Source organism: Embiotoca jacksoni, unplaced genomic scaffold (genome assembly GCF_022577435.1).
Source record: "Embiotoca jacksoni isolate LCO1_2020_lvr unplaced genomic scaffold, fEmbJac1.0.p SCAF_9, whole genome shotgun sequence".
Taxonomy (NCBI): Eukaryota; Metazoa; Chordata; class Actinopteri; family Embiotocidae; genus Embiotoca; species Embiotoca jacksoni.
In genome coordinates this window covers 6,886,184-6,904,983 of record NW_027185447.1, presented here as the reverse complement: position 1 = coordinate 6,904,983, position 18,800 = coordinate 6,886,184, and the positions used below count along the sequence as shown (strand labels likewise).

The window sequence follows — 18,800 nt, the reverse complement described above, 5'->3', positions numbered from 1 at the left end:
TGTCTCTCTTTATTAAAGTAATAAAAAGGTTTTCAACTCAGTGGGCTGAGGTTTTTTTTTGTTTTTTTTAATGGACATTTGAGTTATTTAGACACATAACTAATCGTGCAATGACTGATCGAGCCTTAGTGCTACAGCGAGCTCTCTCGGGGCTCGACTACTACATCGAGCTCTCTCGGGGCTCGACTACTACATCGAGCTCTCGGGGCTCGACTACTACATCGAGCTCTCGGGGCTCGACTATGCTGCCTTGCAGTTTGTTCGAATCCTCGCGGAAGTACTGACGTGTTCACACCAGGTTGCACGAGAAGCGGCTAGTTTAGCTAGCTAGGTACAGCCGGGTAGTGACACAGCGGCCGGATCAGGTGAGGACCGTCATTGATGACTTTATCTGATTATTTTTTTTTTGCTGCTTTTGCAAACGCGGCCGAGAGACGCAGACAGGTATTGAATCAAACGGAAACCCAATTGAAAACAACCCCATCGGTGGGAGGTGACGGACCCGGTTTGGTTGAAGATCCCGTTTTGTTTCTGAACGTGCTAGCTGGGTTAGCTGTGGAGTTGTTGGCAGCTGAGTAGCGCTTCTCCGGAAGTGAGTTGTCAAGTATTCGTGTTGGTTCCTGGGATTTGTAGTTCAGGTGCATCTCGGGAAACAACGCTCGCGACGGGAAGAGCGCGCGTAACGAACTACAATTCTTTTTGTCTGGCTCCAGTGCGCCGGTGCGTCGGACTTGTGGGAAATGTAGTGACGTAAGTTCATGTCGGCGTCGACGCGGGATGACGGAAGTTTTTAATAAAACTACAAATCCCACACGAGCCGTGATTTGTGGGTAAAAGGTACTGTGCGTTTAGAGAGCTAGCTCAAGCGCTAACTTGTAAAAAAAAAAAAAAAAAAAAAAAAAAAAAAAAAAAAGCTACCGGGAAGAATTTAAAACGGTTTCACAGAGGAAATGTCAGTAATAGCTGCGGAAGGTTTTTTCCTTCGATGTTAACTGCGTTATTATTGTTGTTTTGATCAATAAAACGTGCTCGGTGACTTCCTTGACAGCCCCGAGCCTGTTAGCTGGTTCAGCAGCTAAGGTTAGCCAAGCCAAACCGCGGACACCTCAGGACGGTGTTGCCTTTCTGGGAAGAAGATTTCACGCCGGAGTTCATCATTCAACGTGCTGGTCGTCAAACAACCAAAACAACTTGACCTCACGCTGCAGTGAACGTTGTAGTTTGAGTGGACATCCGGCGAACGACACCGAGGAAATTCATGATGTCCTCGTTACAGAGTCGTTTGAAACAGACCTGCACTCATCTTTATGTTTCACTCATAAAAACTCCTTTTAAAAGAAGCTCTGCTATATTTGATCTCTCCCGAGGTGTTGTCTACCTACATATATATATGTACATACATACCATACATACATATATATATATATATATATATACATACATACATACATACATACATATATATATATATGATATATTTTCAGACAGCTGCCCATCTGGACTCTCTACATTGCAGTTGAACGAGTCCATAACAAGGACTGAACCAAGACTCTGCTTCTCACAGTTACACACTTCTGGTTCTATAAATATTCGGTACATTTCCGTCCTAATTAATCCTCCATTAACAAGCAGGCACAGTGTGTTTTTAATTGAGAACAGGCGTATTTGTAGTATTGCGAGAGTGGAAGGAGTATAGTGGACTGGATGCGTGCGAGCTCATGATGCTGTCCACCACATCGCATCAAAAGTCTTGTTTTAAATCAGACGAGCCAGGTCACGTATATCCATGAAGCACTAATCAAAATGTGGTTGTTTTTGTTTGTTTTTTTTTTTTTTATCCTGACTGGCAGAATGTCAGAAGGGGACAGTGTTGGGGAGTCAATCCATGGGAAACCATCTGTAATTGCTGCCTTTTTCACAGGGATTGGACAGGTAATGTCTCTTATCACTCAAATTACAGATATGTCAAGTAATTAGGGATCGAAACATACTTCTTAATGTCACATCTGAGCTTTCAGTTTAGTGGAAGTCATGTCACAACGCAAAGGGTGATGTTTCCCAGTGGCTGTTAGGAGAATAGCATGAACTTAAAGTGAGAGATCGTATCTTCTACCTCTGATGGCTTCGTTTCTTCGATGTATTTTTGTAACAGATCTATCAGTCATGGCTAGACAAGTCGACACCCTTCCATGCAGTGCGGTGGGCAGCCACTCTACTACTTACTGCTGTCTACATGATCAGAGTGTACATACTACAGGTAATTGTGGTTTTCCAGTTTTTCAGATCATCTTATTATCAATCGAGAATGTAAGCAACAAAAGCTGTTATACAAACAATAGTGTCATGAAACTATTTACTTGAATGCCAATTACCTTTGTGAAGTTGAAAGTGTCCACTCTTTTTTTTTAAATAGCTTTATTAATTGTTTAACTAGCAGTTTGTGCTGTTGTTGTCCTGTATTACATTTTAATAGATCAATGTTTTTGGTCTTTGACGTTTTTTTTATCCTAGGTGAAAGATTGGCTTTAGGGGAGACTACACATCTTCATTCTTTTATTTTGAAGGGGAAGATGATCCATGCTTTTAAGTGTTTGAATAACATGGTTCATATGTAACTCATCTGTTTTTTGTGTGAAATGTTTGGATTAGAATTTTGTCTCATTGCATGTTCTGATTTCACAACTTTGTACTTGTCACTAACAAAGATGCACGTTTATGTTTAATTGCTGTCCAGAAAAACTTTTAATGTAATTTTCTCATGATGCTTTTCAGGGTTGGTATATAGTAACATATGCTTTGGGAATCTACCATCTCAACCTGTTCATTGCTTTTCTATCGCCAAAAGTGGATCCCTCACTGCTTGACGAAGGCAAGTTGAAGCAATTCAATCAGATCTGTTTTTTGGAATGTGCCCATGTTGTGTGTGTGTGGCAGCAGGTTACCTCCTGGTATGCTCAATATCACTTCCATCAAAGGTCAAAGTAAAAGCGGGTTTTACTGACAGTGCTTTGTCAAACCACACAGGTACACGTCAATGTATTTACAGTTATACGTTTCCTGGTATGTGTGTGTGTGTGTGTGTGTGTATATATATATGTATATATATATATATATATATATATATGTATGTATATATCCAAACAACAGAACGCTATTGTGCATTCATATATTTGAGGATAAAGTTGTAATTCCTAAAGAAAGTGTTTGGCTTAAAGTGTGTAATTTAACATTTAGAATGATGACTCCAAAAAAATACATCCAAGTCAAACATACAACAACATACATCCATGCACCCTTTGTGACCTGAAGAACATTTCCTTTGTACTTAAGTTGTTGTAGAATGTGAAAACCACTGCATCACCCTGTAACCTGTCTGTCCTGTAGATGAGGGCCCGGCCCTTCCTACCAAGCAGAACGAGGAGTTCCGCCCTTTCATCAGGAGGTTGCCTGAATTCAAATTCTGGTGAGAGTCCAGCTCGTGATCTGGCCGTCTATTCCTGTCATCCAGAGTGATTGCAAATTCTGTTCTTCAGAATGACCCGTGTGGCCAAATATTAAGTCATGCGGAGCTCATTCGGAAAAGCATTTTAGCATAAACCAAAGATATTGGGTTGAATTAATTGTTATGTATTTGCTTGTGACCCATTGTCATATTATATCAGCTCAACTTTATCTTTAACTTCATCGCTGTCTTCCATAGGTCATGTCTATAACAGAACTTTTCATTAGACTTGACAATATTTCAAAGTAAATTATCTTTGAGCAGCTACTGTATATATACATGTATTTTAAGGGACATGCTGTTAATGTAGCATCTATGCTGTGTTGGGCCTTGCCTGCCATGTACAGGAGCAGCAAGAGAGGACATGATTAATAGAAAACAGATAGGTACACTGTTTTAACTGATGTTCCTTTTTTTTTTTTGGCCAGGCACTCAGCGACAAAAGGCATCGTCATCGCCATGATTTGCACATTTTTTGATGCCTTCAATGTGCCAGTGTTTTGGCCTATACTTGTAATGTACTTCATCATGCTCTTTTGCATCACCATGAAGAGGCAGATTAAGGTAAAAACTGACACATGCACTGACACGGTGGTAAACATGTTTAAGCAAGATCTATAAATACCTGTTGCTAATTCTCTTCCTTTTCTTCCCCACCTTCCTCCAGCATATGGTCAAGTACAGATACCTACCCTTCACACACGGGAAGAGGACATACAAAGGCAAGGACGACACAGGGAAACCTTTTGCTAGTTAAAAAAATGTACCCTTCCTCTCCTTCTCCTTTTAAATCTATTGGTCTCAGCTAATGGGGAGTGAAGAGGGTTAGAGATCTTTTTTTGTAAGCTGGACAGTAACATGAAAAATAGGAGTTTTGATCCATGATTCACAGTGTTGGATGAGGATATGAGCAGCACGGATCAAATTAGTCTGGAAATTTTGCCTTTGTCTATTAAGATTTTTTTTTGACTTTTTTTTTTTTTTGACTTTTTTTTTTGATGATTGGTCTGCATTAATTCAGTAATAGGTGAGACACAGTGCTGCCTTTTCCCTTTTTCTTTTTTTTTTTAACCCCATAGGGTAAGTATAAGGTCACCCAGATGGAACCACACTGAAAACAATTTGCAGTAAAATGTGTGATTATTTTTTATTCCGGTGGTGATTCCAGTACATTTCCCTCTCCCAAGTCTGCCAACTTTTGATTAATATATCGTTCTTACTTATTTGTAACAAGTACTATACTTAAAGTCAGTGGAGTTAGTAGCAAAAGAACATGATTAGATATAGGGTGAAATCTGATGAAAAAGCCAGGCTCTTCAAGTTGATTCATTTCATGTTTTGTGATTGAAATGTGCTGCTTTGACTTACAAATGTCTCAGGCAGTTGTCCTCTGTACTAAATGAAGACACTTTGGAGAAATTAGTCACATTTCACTTGAATATGCATTCATGACGGGCAGAAAAACACCAATCAGACTTTATCTCTTGAAATTATTAGGCTTAGCACAAATTATTTTTGATTATTATTTATCTTGAATTGGCTACTAATGTGATTCTATATATTATCTAGATGATTATCTTTCACTGCATTTGAATTGTCGGCCACCCACCACATAATTGAGTGCATAATTCAAGGAGGGTGTCACTAATCCCAACTAATTTAGTCTCCTGTAGTCTGGTGTAATTTAGAACCAGTTCTTTCCACTTTTGCCCCTTTGTAGAGTTAACAAATGGGATACTGTGTTGCTGAGCACCTCTAGAAACTAAATTTTTAAAGATCACTTTGGGTGGGGGTAGAGTTGAAGGGGGTGTTTATGTTAAATTGCAACTTGCTGAATTTGCTTTACCTCAGATTTGTACACCTATATTGGGATAAATACTCAAAATATAACTGTGTCTTTAAAGTGCAAAGCCAGTATTCAAGTCCAATTTATGACATGCTCAATCTGACAAAACAGTCGAGCAAGTTTACCCCATCGACCTCTTCTCCTTGAAACATTTATCCATCTGTGTTTCAAAGACTGAGGTTTGGTTTGTGTAGACTAGCTGTTGTAGTCCTTTAGAAATCTGTGTTTACTTTGAAAAACATTCTGATGGTAAATATAGTCATTCCAAGCAAACTGTTGTTCTCTTTCTTTTGCAGAGGAAACATAAGAAAACAGAGATTGAGAGCTTTTGTTATAACAAATGGATGAAGTGGGTGCCGATCACGCATTCATTTCTATGAACCAGTTGATTTTCTTTTTTTTTCTATCAGAATACTGGGAATCTGTCATTACTAAACTTTGATCAGCACTGTAGTAAGGGATCGAACATTCTCCTGTAAAAAGTTTGTGTTTCAAAGGGTTGTCTGGATTTGTGTATATATATATATTTTAAAATATTAAATTTTCTTGAGATTTTTATTTTCATTTTTTTTTTCTTTTCATCCAACCATCATACTGTTTCCAAGTGTTTAAATCCATTTCAGTTGAAACTGATAAAAGCAAAACTGGTTAATTGGTTTCTGAATATGTTTTTCATGGATTGCATGTTGTTTTCTTGTGCTACAGTTACAAACAAAAATTTGATTTTAATAACTTAAGTGTAATTTTTTCACTCCAAATGCTATTAAAGAGGCAGTGTCCCTTCGAACAGTACATCGGTGTCTTGGCTTCATATTTTGTAGATATTCATTACTGACAACTAAAAAAAATGATGTGGGCCCAACGCACTTCTATTTTCTGTATACATATTTTCAGTCTCCTGCTGAAACGTAAGGGGGACAAGCATCATTTTCAAATTTAGTACTAATTTCTGGGTTTTCCCTGGTTTTTGGAGAGCTCAGGACCTGTGGTACCTGGGGGAGGTTGGCAGTTAGTTGACTGAGAACTATGCATTTTCACATCATTTTGCACTATTATTATTATTATTATAAAATGCTCTTGTCTGCCATAAAAACAATAATCAGCAAACATTAGTAAAACAGAGCTTACAATGAAGTTATAGCGGCTTAGAGGCTGTGAAAAAATACTTGGGTACTGCATCTGAGTGTTATAATTGTCTGGGAAAACCCCAAGTTTGCTCACTGACAGAAATGAACAGTCTATAATTGTAATGGTAGGTTTATTTTACCATTGAGAGACAGAATATAAAAGAAAAAAAATCCAGAAAATCACATCATATAAAAGTTATAAATTGATTTGCATTTGATTGTGTGAAATAAGTATTTGATCCCCTACCAACCAGCAAGAATTCTGGCTCCCACAGACCGGTTAGATTTGTCCTCTCGCTTTAAGAAAGTACTCCGAATGTCAACTCGTTACCTGTAAAAAAGACACCTGTGCACAATCAATCAGTTTCCAACCTCTCCACCATGGGCAAGACCAAAGAGCTGTCTAAGGACATCAGGGACAGGATTGTAGACCTGCGCAAGGCTGGAATGGGCTAAAAGACCATCGGAAAGCAGCTCGGTGAAGGGAGACTACTGTTGGTGCGATTATTCGGAAATGGAAGAAACACAAAATGACCATCAATCACCATCGGTCTGGGGCTCCACGCAAGATCTGGCCTCAAGGGGTATCGATGATCATGAGGAAGGTAAGGGATCAGCCCAGAACTACACGGAAGGAACTTGTTAATCATTAACAAGTTCCTTCCACTTCCGTCAAGTTCCAGTCACCAAGAAAACCATTGGTAACACACTGCGCCGTAATGGATTAAAATCCTGCAGCACCCGCAAGGTCCCCTGCTCAAGGCACATGTACATGTGGCGGGAGGAGGGTGTGATTAGAGTTTACAAGGACATTAACCAATAGTATTAGTAAGAGTACGACAACGCCACCTTAGGAATTTCACCTAAAGAATAAGTTTTGCCCACACAGTATCGGGAACTCAGAAGGCACTCAGGTTTGTTATACTGATGAGCAGGAGACATGGTTCCATTACAAACAATGAATCTTTATTGTGACATTCATTATTCAAAACAGTGGTTCAATCAAAGATCTTTTTAAACACCAACTACTAATAAAAGAGCCCTATACAATAATTTAAAAGAGATGTTCAGGGCTGTGGCTTAGCAGTGGAGAGGTGGACCATTAAAGGTGAGGATCCCAAAAAGAGGAGGCACCCCGATCACACGTGGGCACAAAATCACTCAGACACACGCAAGCACACGTGAGGGTTCAGAACCAGGGGTGCACCAAACCACACAGCACACGAAGGGAAACACCAACACCAGGAGGCACCAACCCCACCACCTTAGGCCCAGCAGCTCCTACAGAGACAGGGAACACAATTAACAAGGCTCCACTTTAAAGAAAGAAAAATAAGAAAAGACAAAACCAAACAACCAAAATAACTCAGCTACCCAATTTGTGTAAACAAAATTCCACAGTGGAACTAAACATCCTCTGTCAAAATACACGCACAGTAAAATGGCTCAAGCTAAAAGGAGTTTTTTCCATTCAAAACAACAGTGTGACGCTGACATGAAACAGTACGAAGCAGGGGCGCAGTGCTGTCAAGAGCAAGCGAACCCCGGTAGTTGAGCAGCGTCAGGCACTGGAGACAAAAGCAGCACAGAGTAAGGCGGTACCCGGTAGGCAAAACACGGTAGGCAAAACACGGTAGGCAAAACATGGTAGGCAAAACAGTAGCGTTCTTAAACATGAGCAGGGTTAGCCACTTTCTGGCAAAGTTCCACACCAACCCGCCAAAAGTCCCCGATCAAGCAACGTTTGTCCGCTCCAGAAGGGGGGAGGAGGGCATGTAGCGCTGCTACCAGCAGCTATGTAAACACAACGTGGTTACGAACGTGACACCATAATATAATAAAATCAGGAGTAATCGAGACCGACACTGATGAGGCGAGTCACCTGTGCAGGATGAGGGGAGCCCAAGAGATCGTCTACAAAAACCACAGAAAGCCAATATAATACCAGAAAAGCACGACTGACAGAAACAATACCGCGGCACTCTGGCATACTTGCAACAGTGGCGGAAGTCAGGCAGACCAGAAGCGGGACACGCGTTTGACGTCAGGGGGGAACCTAAGGGAATCCCCACCGCATTTATATGATGCTTGCCCACCGTGATTGACTAGTGATGGCCTCATAATTAAGGGATGACACAAAGGCCCAGAGAGTGATAAAAGCTCCCTTATGCTACATACAGGCCCGTCTGAAGTTTGCCAAAGAACACCTGAATGATTCAGAGAAGGCTTGGGAGAAGGTGATGTGGTCAGACGAGACCAAAACCCAGCTCTTTGGCATCAACTCGACTCGCCGTGTTTGGAGGAAGAGAAATGCTGACTATAACCCCAAGAACACCGTCAAGCATGGAGGTGGAAACATTATACTTTGGGGGTGTTTCTCTGCTAAGGGGACAGGATGACTTCACCGCATCGAGGGGAGGATGGACGGAGCCATGTGCCGTGAAATCTTGGGCGACAACCTCCTTCCCTCAGCCAGGACACTGAAAATGGGTCGTGGACGGGTCTTCCAGCACGACAATGACCTAAAACATACAGCCACCTGCATTACAATAGTGGAGATAACAAGAGCGGAGGAGTTGATTTAGTTCTGTAACGTCTGCAACATGCATAACGCTGCATTACATCACATGTCAATTCATTACATCACATCAATTCATTACATCACATGTCAATTCATTACATCACATCAATTCATTACATCACATGTCAATTCATTACGTCACGTCAATTCATTACATCACATGTCAATTCATTACATCACATCAATTCATTATATCACATGTCAATTCAAACTTTGAACCTGCTCAGGTCAAGCCGACAGTCTTTCTCTTCCACTGATGTCCCTCCACCTCCTCCTCCACCTCCACCTGATCTCTTCAGCCTCCTGCACATGTAGTCGGGCTCGTTTATCCGGACCGGTACCGGTACATGTAACCGAGGGGGTCGGTGATTGTAACTATACACACCGGAGTACAAAAACAACAACCCTCATTAATCAGGAGGACAAGATATCCTCTGGTCCATGTTTACCATCACCCCGACATGTAAAATACAGAGTTACATATATTATAGTTCCTTATCGTAGCTATATTGAGACGTATAAAACAGTCCGCGGTTATCGGAGCATTTTCCTCTGAACTCTGCTCGGCTACGAGCTCAATAGAAGCTAACTGGCACGTTGGCTCCCATTTCATGAAAATAAAGTATAATAATACTAAAATAAGAATAAAATCACGTTAGCGGTTTGCTAAGATAAGAGTTACCTCTGGAAAAGTTATCTAGTATAATTATAACAAGCACACAGAACTGAGCTGAGTGGTGAACCGGCGGCAGCGGGCGGACACTCGGCCGACAGCGGACCCTCTGCCAGCGGCGGCGGCGGCGGCGGACAGTGCCGGTGCGACCGAGAGACGAACGGCCGTGAGGGTGAAGCTCGGTTCAGCTCCGCGCTGCAGGAGAAGCGGTGTGTCCGTGAACTCCGTCCGTCTCCGGTGGAAGTTGGTGTAACAATCCGCCATGAAATGGTCCCTGCAGAGGCGGCTGTTGGTGTTAATCCTAAAGTCTCTTTTAGCTCTTCATGAAATCAATCCACCTCTTTTTCCTTCATCAATAGGAAATTTAAATAGCGATGCAGCGCTGCTTTGGAGGTTCTTGCATCCAGGAAAGATGCACTTGCGGGTGGGGGGAGACGTTCTGTAGCAGCTAGCTGATGTACGATAACAATCTGACTACGGCAGGATTAGAACTGAAGTCCAGTGGGATGACCTTTTATGCAAATTAGCTCCAGGCTTTTATAGCGTTTCACCATGTGAGAGGTTATATGAACCGGCTATGATCTGACGTAGATAGGTTGCTGTGACGTAGACAGGTTGGATTTTCGCGCCGCCTTAAAAAACCTGAGCTGAAGACGGATAAGAAACTGTTCAGCGGTCTAACTCCACATTTCAGAGCTACAAAGTTTTCTAGCTTTGCACATGCTTTCAGCAACTCATTTCACGTGTATATAATGTACTGAGAAGCAAATCTTGGAATTTGCTTTACAGCATCTTTAAGGATTTGGAGAGGATCTGCAAAGAGGAGTGGACCAAAATCCCTCCTGAGATGTGTTCAAACCTGGTGACCAACTACAAGAAACGTCTGATCTCTGTGCTCGCCAACAACGGTTTCTCCAAATACTGAGTCATGTTTTGCTAGGGGATCAAATACTTATTTCACAATCAAATGCAAATCAATTTATAACTCTTATATGATATGATTTTCTGGATATTTTTTGGGATATTCTGTCTCTCACTGTTAAAATAAACCTACCATTACAATTATAGACTGTTCATTTCTTTGTCAGTGGGCAAACTTACAAAATCAGCAAGGGATCAAATAATTATTTCCTTCACTGTACAACCCGGGGACTGTGCAGGAGCAGTTCAGATGATTTTTGCATAGTGATTTGTGAATGGTCCAACCATTATTGTTGGACAGCATTAATGACACATGATGCATTCCCACGTGCATTGAAATGATCACTGAGGCTCAGCCATCACCAGTGTCTTGTAACTTACAAACATCAGAGGCAAATTTCCTCACACATTAGATTGTCAAACTTTAACTACAATGAATCATTTTCTTGCTGCTTTCTGTCTACTGGGATCTGTTCTGCATGCTTTGACTGAGTGCACCGTCGCAGCCTCGGAGTTTCAGCTGGATGGAGATTATTTGATTGGAGGATTTTTTAATATTCATCAGGCCAGTGGCTCAATTTATCATGAGCGACCAGAAGCCATCGACTGCTCCAGGTGAGTTTTAAAACATATTGATGAAAGCCTTAAGATATAGGTTAGTGGGGGGCAAATTTCCTTTAAACCAAACAAAATAACTGCCATATTATCAAAGATGTTGAAGGACATCAAGTCCTCATTACTGACTTTAGTCCTTGTAGCACAAAAATCCTCCTTTAATTATTAATAATCCATTTAGGGATCTAAATATTGTTATTAATGACTGAGTGTGTATTGCTGTCCTTCCTCTGTCCACAGTCAACCTTTGATTCTGTCAAGTTATCGGAAGTTTCAGCTGATGAGATTCTCTGTGGACGAAATCAATAACTCTACCAACCTACTGCCAAATGTTTCTCTCGGCTATGAGATATTTGACCACTGCTCAGATACAATGAATTTTCCAGACGCTTTAAACGTCATTTCTGTTAATGGCTTGATCCAGCCTTGGGGAGAACCACACAAGAATCCATCCAAACTGATAGCAGTGGTCGGCTCGTTTACAAGCACCAAGACACTGACTATAGCTCCACTCTTCATGATGGATCTCATTCCTATGGTAAACCTGCCAACGGTTCTGCGCGGTTTTAAATATATTTATTGTTTTACAGAATAAGTGATAAAAACAGTTTTATATCAACTTTCCTAAATTAAAACAGCATCTAACTTGATATTTAAGACTGTATTACTGCTGAGAATAATGACACTTTCTATATTACTTTTAACAGGTCAGTTATGGAGCTGCTAGTTCTGTATTTGAAAGAAAGCAGAATTTCCCATCTTTCTTACGAACTGTCAATGCCAATAAAGACGTCATTGACGTGATTGTCAGCATGTTGCAGCACTTCAACTGGCGCTGGGTTGCTTTTCTTAACAGTGACAATGATTATGGTAAAGATGGCCTGGACTTGTTTATAAAGAGGATCAAGTCCACTGAGATCTGCCTGGCGTATACCAAAGGACTCAACGATGACACAGATTACCCCACAATGTTCAAACAAATAGAAGCACACAAGGTGCCCACCATTATTGTTTTTGCACCCGAATGGACTGCTGAAGCTCTCATTAAGTCAGCAATACAACTAAATGTCACCGACAAGATGTGGCTAGCAGGGGATGCATGGTCCTTAAACAAGAGGCTCCCCAAGGAAAAAGGAATCAAAAATATTGGAACCGTACTCGGGGTGTCTGAGCCACAAATGAAAATACCTGGTTTCAGTGATTTCATATATTCCTCTAAATCTCAGACTCATTGTGAAAATGCAGAACAACAGATGTTTTGTCATCAGATTTGCAAATGCAGCAGCCTGAGTGCTGAAGAAATCATTGCTGCAGACCCATCTTTCTCTTATCCTGTTTATTCTGCTGTATATGCCATCGCCCACGCCTTACACAATGCCTTGCAATGTGGAGCTGGCAGGTGTAATGGCAATATTACATTGTACCCACACATGGTAAGTATACAAGTCAATTAGATAATTCATTTAATTTGTTCTTAACATCTCATTCTTTGCTGTTTATGTGTCTGACAAGTGTGTCTTACGATTTGAAAATGTTTTGAATGTGACCAATCTTGGTATTGTTCTTGTCTATATTGAGTACACATTTCAAACATTCCTAGTGCAGTTCAGGAAGAGTAGCCTATGTGAATCTATAGGCTTAAGACATCAACAAAAGGTGATTGGTATCAGGAGTTAGGAAATCTGCAGTCTGATCAATCAATGGAGACGTAGGTTACTATTACACATCTGAAAGTCACTGAGCAGCACCTTGATACTCCACAACGTCAGGGTGAAAGGTTCTACAAGAACATGCCACACTAAATGTAATAGAGAAAGTGCACTGTGTACCACCATGAGAACATTATGCTAAGAGTGAAGTACAGTGGGGGGAATGTCATGATTTGAGGCTGCTTTGCGGTCTCTGGTCTAGGACAAGTCGTCATTGAGATGCAAATGAATTTAAGATGATCAAAGTATCTTCCACAATAATGTCAGGGTTGCTGACAAAGCTAAGCCAGTACAGAATTACTTTAAACAAAGACAATCGACCTTTCGAGGTGACAGACCATAACCCAGTGGATGACCAAGTGTGAGCCTTCACACCAAACATCTAATGTAAGGCTGACCTGCAACAGCCCTCTGCGTAAGACTGGTCTAGATTCTCCGTGAGCTTTGAGCAGGTTTTATCTGATCAAAGGACGTTTAACCCCTTGATAAAAAATAATGGTTCATTTACTTTTTCGATGAGCACCATGAAGGTTTCAGTGTGCCAGATAAAGGCATGAACAATTATAATTGTTAGCATAAGCACATTGTGTTTGTATAAACTTGTGACTAAAATGAGGCTCAATCTATGTAATCAACACCTCCAATGTTTATTGCAGACACATGCTAATAATCTGACCTTTGTGTGCCACCATCAGGTTCTAAGAGAGCTGAAGAAGTCCAATTTTACACTTTTAAATCAAAGTATTAACTTTGATGCGAATGGTAACCTTAAGTTCGCATCCTATTCAATAGTTTTTTGGAACCAAAGTGGTGATGCACAGCAGATCGGCTTTTATAATCATCACCCATCACCCCATGTCTTCATCAACAACACCAGCATTCAATGGTTTACAAAGGGAGAAGTAAGTTGTTTTATCTAATCAAACGTTTATGCAGTTTCTGGTGATTAAAAATACTTTCTTTATGTTTCCCACTTGGATATGTGTGTGGACGATTGAACATAAGCACCAAGATGCATTTGTTTAGTAAAACAATTTCAGGAGTATTACACAATGGTGGGTATCCATGGTGAAATTTGAGGATTTCTAGATGTAATGTGCAATGCTGGTTAGTTTTTACAAAACACAATTAGAATTAAAAAAAAAGAAAAAAAAGAAGAAGCTATATACACATTTGTTTTTGTGCTAAATCATTTTCTTGCACAGGTGCCTACTTCACTGTGTTCCCCAGAATGTCCCACAGGATATGTAAAACAACAAGATGGAATCCACAGATGCTGCTTCAATTGTAAAATCTGTCCAAATGGAACTTATATCAACAGCACAGGTAAATTATCCTAAATGATAGGAAGAAAATGTGTAAGCCGTGCCGATGTCCAGGCAGTGTTGATGGTAAATGTTGTCACCTGGAATATTATGTGTGTGCGCTATATTGACAAAGAAGGCCACATTTTCCTGCTCCCGGGGTTGTGCCTTCAGTGCCTATATGTACCAGAATACGTTGTGCGTGAAGTTCTGACACCAGGTCTCTCCCCTTGTATCACCTACTGAACAAAAAAACTATGTTCAGACAAAAAATATTGTTGCAGAGAGCAAAAGGCAAGAAAAAAGGTGGTTATTCCACAGGAAGCTACTATAGTGATTATATACTCCAACATTAGCAGTAAATTGTAAACACAATACAAAGTGGTGAGAAAAACATTTGTCCAATGTTGTAGTATCACGGATAAATGCCTGACTACTATTTGATCTCTCTTTAAATTCAACCATGTCTTTGTTTGTCTCTCATGTAAAACAGAGGATCCCTACAAGTGCGTCTCCTGTAAGGAGACCGAATGGTCTACAGAAGGAAGTACATCATGCAGTCTGCGGCTGGTGGAGTACGTATCATTCACAGATAGTGGGGCGATAATAATCATGGTAGGCGCCAGCACCTTGGTGGGCCTCACACTAGTAGTGTCTGTTCTCTTTGCCGTCAACTACAACACACCTGTTGTCAGATCTGCTGGAGGACCAATGTGCTTCTTAATTTTAGGCTGCCTCAGTCTGTGTTGTCTCAGTGTGTTCTTTTATTTTGGTGAACCAACAACTTCTTTTTGTATCTTAAGGTTCTTACCATTTATCTTGTTCTACACTGTTTGTCTTGCATGTTTTGTTGTGCGCTCTTTTCAAATCGTTTGCATTTTCAAAATGGCCGCCAAGTTCCCCAAGCTCCACAGCTGGTGGATGAAATATAACGGACAATGGCTGGTCATCGCTTCAGCATTTGTCACTCAGGCTCTTTTACTCGCAATTGGCTATTCTTCTGTAACTCTCAGCCCCATTAATGAAACACAATGGTACCCAGACAAAACCATTGTTGTTTGTGACATTAATCCTAAAGCAGCAGGTGGTTCTGTGATTTTACTTGTATCTTTGTGCTCACTTTGTTTTATTTTCTCCTACATGGGAAAAGACCTCCCAAAAAATTACAATGAGGCCAAAGCAATAACCTTCTGCCTCCTCCTGCTGATCTTCACATGGATCATCTTTGCCACTGAGTACATGCTTTATCATGGAAAGTACATCCAAATCCTGAACGCTCTGGCAGTACTCTCCAGCCTCTACTCCTTTCTGTTTTGGTATTTTTTTCCAAAATGTTTCATCATTATTTTTCAACCCCACAAAAACACACAGCTGTACTTCCAAGGTCTGATTCAGAATTATACAAAAACAATTAGCCAATAATTGTGTCCACAGAGGACTGATGAGCTTCAGGATTTCTGAAAACTTTCAATGAAGTGGTAAAATTGTAGCCTTTGAGAGAAGATGGTAAAAAGTAGAGAGCAGTTGGAATCTTTTTCTTATGGTTGTGTTGTAAACTAATTGTGTGACATATTTTTGATTGTGTATTTGGCGTTTTTACTGGGGAATGCATTATTAAACAAAATCTTGAAATTATATACTAATGCATATTTTCATATCACTAACTCAGTTGTTTCAATCAGTTAATTAAAAATTTAGATTCAGCCAACAGTAGTAATAGAAACATGTTTTAACATTTAGCCCTGATTGTTTTATTACTGTTAAATTGAATGTTCACAATGTTTAAACACATAGTTTGAAATGTTATTAGGTTACATGCCAGTGAAAAGCCACAGGACATTCAGTGATAATAAAGTTAATTGTAATTAAAGTTAAGCCCTGTATTGATTTCACTATTTACATGTACCACAGTCTTATAACATTAAATATAATTCAATAAAATCCTAAACTGGATTGTATGTTTTACTTTCTGCTCAACTGTTTTTTGATGTTCTTGTACTTTACTGTGAACTCAAGAATTTTTATTCAGACTGAAACTAGAGTACAATGAGTTGTACAGGACTTGTGTGCAGTTGTCGTAGAGATTTTGATTTTATAAAGTTTGTTAACACAAGTATGTTCAAATATAAATTCAAGATTTAACTTGTTTCTTTCTGGTAAACAATAGGTGCTTTTTCTTTTTTGGTTCAAATGAAATTGGCCCATCATAAGCACTGTTTAGCCCGAATATAGTCACTTGGAACATGTGATCATCTGCCTATAAATGATAACAGGGGTAAAAAAAAACAAAAAAAAAAAAAAACAGCTAAATACTAAATCAAATAAATCAAATTCAACAAATCTTATATCTCTAATATTTCCAGGAACTTGCAATTTTGCAAAATTCTCAATTTCTCCACTGTAAAGGTAGACAATAGGAGCTCTTCTATAGACAATACAGCACAAAGTAAAACTTTCTAAATAAAGCTTTGCTTCATCATCCAAAATACTTTCTTATTTACAGTCAGCAAGCCTTGTCATTTTTGAAGCAAAACACATGCCGGGGCACCATAAAAACAGCAAACAGGGCTTTTTGGGAAATGTGGTCTCTTATGAGAAAAAAGATGCTTCGATATGAACTGAAAAGTTGGAATTTCCAAATTCCCAGTCAGAGAAGCTATCAGTCAAGCCTCGTCAAATTTCCAACTCAAACAGTCAGAAGAATCTCACAACCCTAACCTTAAAATCCATAATGGATGCTGCATGCATTAACAAGAGTGAAAACTGTGACTGTTTATTAGCACTTCTGTCTTATTTGCATTTCATTAAATTAGTCATGAACACAATGCTGTTCAATTTCCTACTGTTGACATGTTGCTACAGTGTTTGCATGTGCAAAATACAGCACAATACGTCACCATGAACGTGGCTTTTCAGCCTTTTTCCATCTGAACGCTGCCAATCATTCCCAGCTCCAACTTCTGAGGTAAACTGAATACATTTGGCTACTGATGGACTTACTTCCCTGCACCAGTCTAATTATACCGTATGCATGTTTTACAGCTTTCCACTTAAAGCATCTTTTAACACAAGATGTAGCCTATATATTCCTATATTGCAGTGGCCGTTTTGTGAAGCCATGTCACCTTGTTGACTCTTTTAAGACCATGGTTCTTAAAGTTCAGACGAAAAGAAAGAAAAAAGGTGAGTTACAATAAATTTCTAACCATTTCTGAGATGGGATTTTGAGAAAATAGAGCATTTTTAATTGCAACAATCAAAAACAAGAACTCGGTGAAAGAGACACATAATACAGGCCCTGAGAAACAATGGTGGGATACAATGAGGGCAATTTAGCAAAAAGCCTCTTAAAGTCTCTAAAACAATGTCCAAAAAAAAATTATTTGCAAATAAGCATTAAGGCAATTTGTTTTCCTTCTACTATTGACAGTTTGAACTTGGAGTTGAAATTCACCAAAATGTGAAGAGTGAAATCAAGATTTAGATGGATAGAAATATTTATAGAAAAGAGCACTATATGTAGAAAATCAAATGTTATCTTACAAGTAAACAAGTAAACCCTTGAAAGTACATTTCACAGCAATGCACTTAGCACCCAAAAACACTGTTAAGTACGTCTCGTGGCTTTTATTAACCACTACATCAACCTGTAAATCCTGCAGATGAAGGCCCATCTCTTCCTGTCAAACAGAACAAGGTGTTTACCCTTTGGTGACACTCTAGTCGCAGCCCGGCCGACCATCACCGTCATCCGCAGAGTGATTGCAAATTATTTTCCAAATGACTTGTGTGGCCAAAGTTTAGGTCATGCAAAACTTATTTGTAAAAGGATGTAGCATTTTAGCATAAACCAAAGATACATGGTTGAATTAATTAGTTAATTTGTGTGTATTTGCTTGTGACCGCACACAATCCGACAACCTCATCCTTTTCTCACTGCTGTCATTTGCTGTTCTACTAATATCAAAACTTTGTTTCAAAATAAAGACATTTAATCTGACAACTGAAACCTTCACTTTCAGTCATGAGTTAAAACCTTTAAACTGTTTTCTAATTATTAGAATGTAAAAGCTCTATATAGGAAAAATGCTTCCTATCAACAAACCAAGCTGGATTTTAATTCACTGTTTGAGTTGACCTTTGCCTAACTTTCATATCTTAATGCGTAATTCCTTGCCCTCTTGTGTACCAAAGCACCTCAAATGTGTCAAACTCTGGAAATCAGTAACAGAGTCCCTTGAAATGCAACATAATTGTTTTGGCAATGAAGTAATGAGCTAGGTAAGATGTTTAGGGTTGCAATCATGTTTCAAGAGGAGCAGAACGTGACTGTCCAAGACCGAGAAAGGCGCATCAGGTACAAGGATAAATTCATGGTCTACAACTCCACAAATGTTAGACTGTCCGAATACTGTGATGTTCTGAGGGACAACATTTGGTGCAAACGGCCTGAACTGTGGTCTGATGGCAAGTGAATTATCCAACATGACATACAAGTTTCTCATATACCCATATTTCATAC

General features: G+C 39.7%; 2 protein-coding genes and 1 pseudogene across 3 annotated transcripts; all 3 read left to right on the top strand.

Moving 5' to 3' along the window:
- Window positions 1-251: 251 nt before the first annotated feature.
- rer1 (retention in endoplasmic reticulum sorting receptor 1) lies at window positions 252-6,140 on the top strand. 2 transcript variants are annotated; one of them, XM_069140974.1, is made up of 8 exons: window positions 253-365; window positions 1,851-1,932; window positions 2,153-2,257; window positions 2,773-2,869; window positions 3,385-3,463; window positions 3,931-4,066; window positions 4,170-4,224; window positions 5,645-6,140. In XM_069140974.1, the coding sequence occupies exons 2-8, from the start codon at window positions 1,852-1,854 to the stop codon at window positions 5,653-5,655; spliced, it is 564 nt and encodes a 187-aa protein (XP_068997075.1). In that variant the 5' UTR covers window positions 253-365; window position 1,851; the 3' UTR covers window positions 5,656-6,140. The 2 variants fall into 2 exon arrangements, with proteins under 2 accessions (XP_068997074.1, XP_068997075.1); XM_069140973.1 differs by having other exon boundaries at window positions 252-365; window positions 4,170-6,140.
- A 716-nt stretch (window positions 6,141-6,856) lies between these two features.
- LOC138192882 (uncharacterized) lies at window positions 6,857-10,654 on the top strand (annotated as a pseudogene).
- Window positions 10,655-11,083: 429 nt separating this feature from the next.
- Window positions 11,084-15,700, top strand: LOC138193162 (taste receptor type 1 member 2-like). Its single transcript, XM_069141020.1, has 6 exons — window positions 11,084-11,265; window positions 11,506-11,803; window positions 11,973-12,698; window positions 13,670-13,876; window positions 14,180-14,300; window positions 14,772-15,700. The coding sequence occupies exons 1-6, from the start codon at window positions 11,084-11,086 to the stop codon at window positions 15,698-15,700; spliced, it is 2,463 nt and encodes an 820-aa protein (XP_068997121.1).
- Window positions 15,701-18,800: the final 3,100 nt, after the last annotated feature.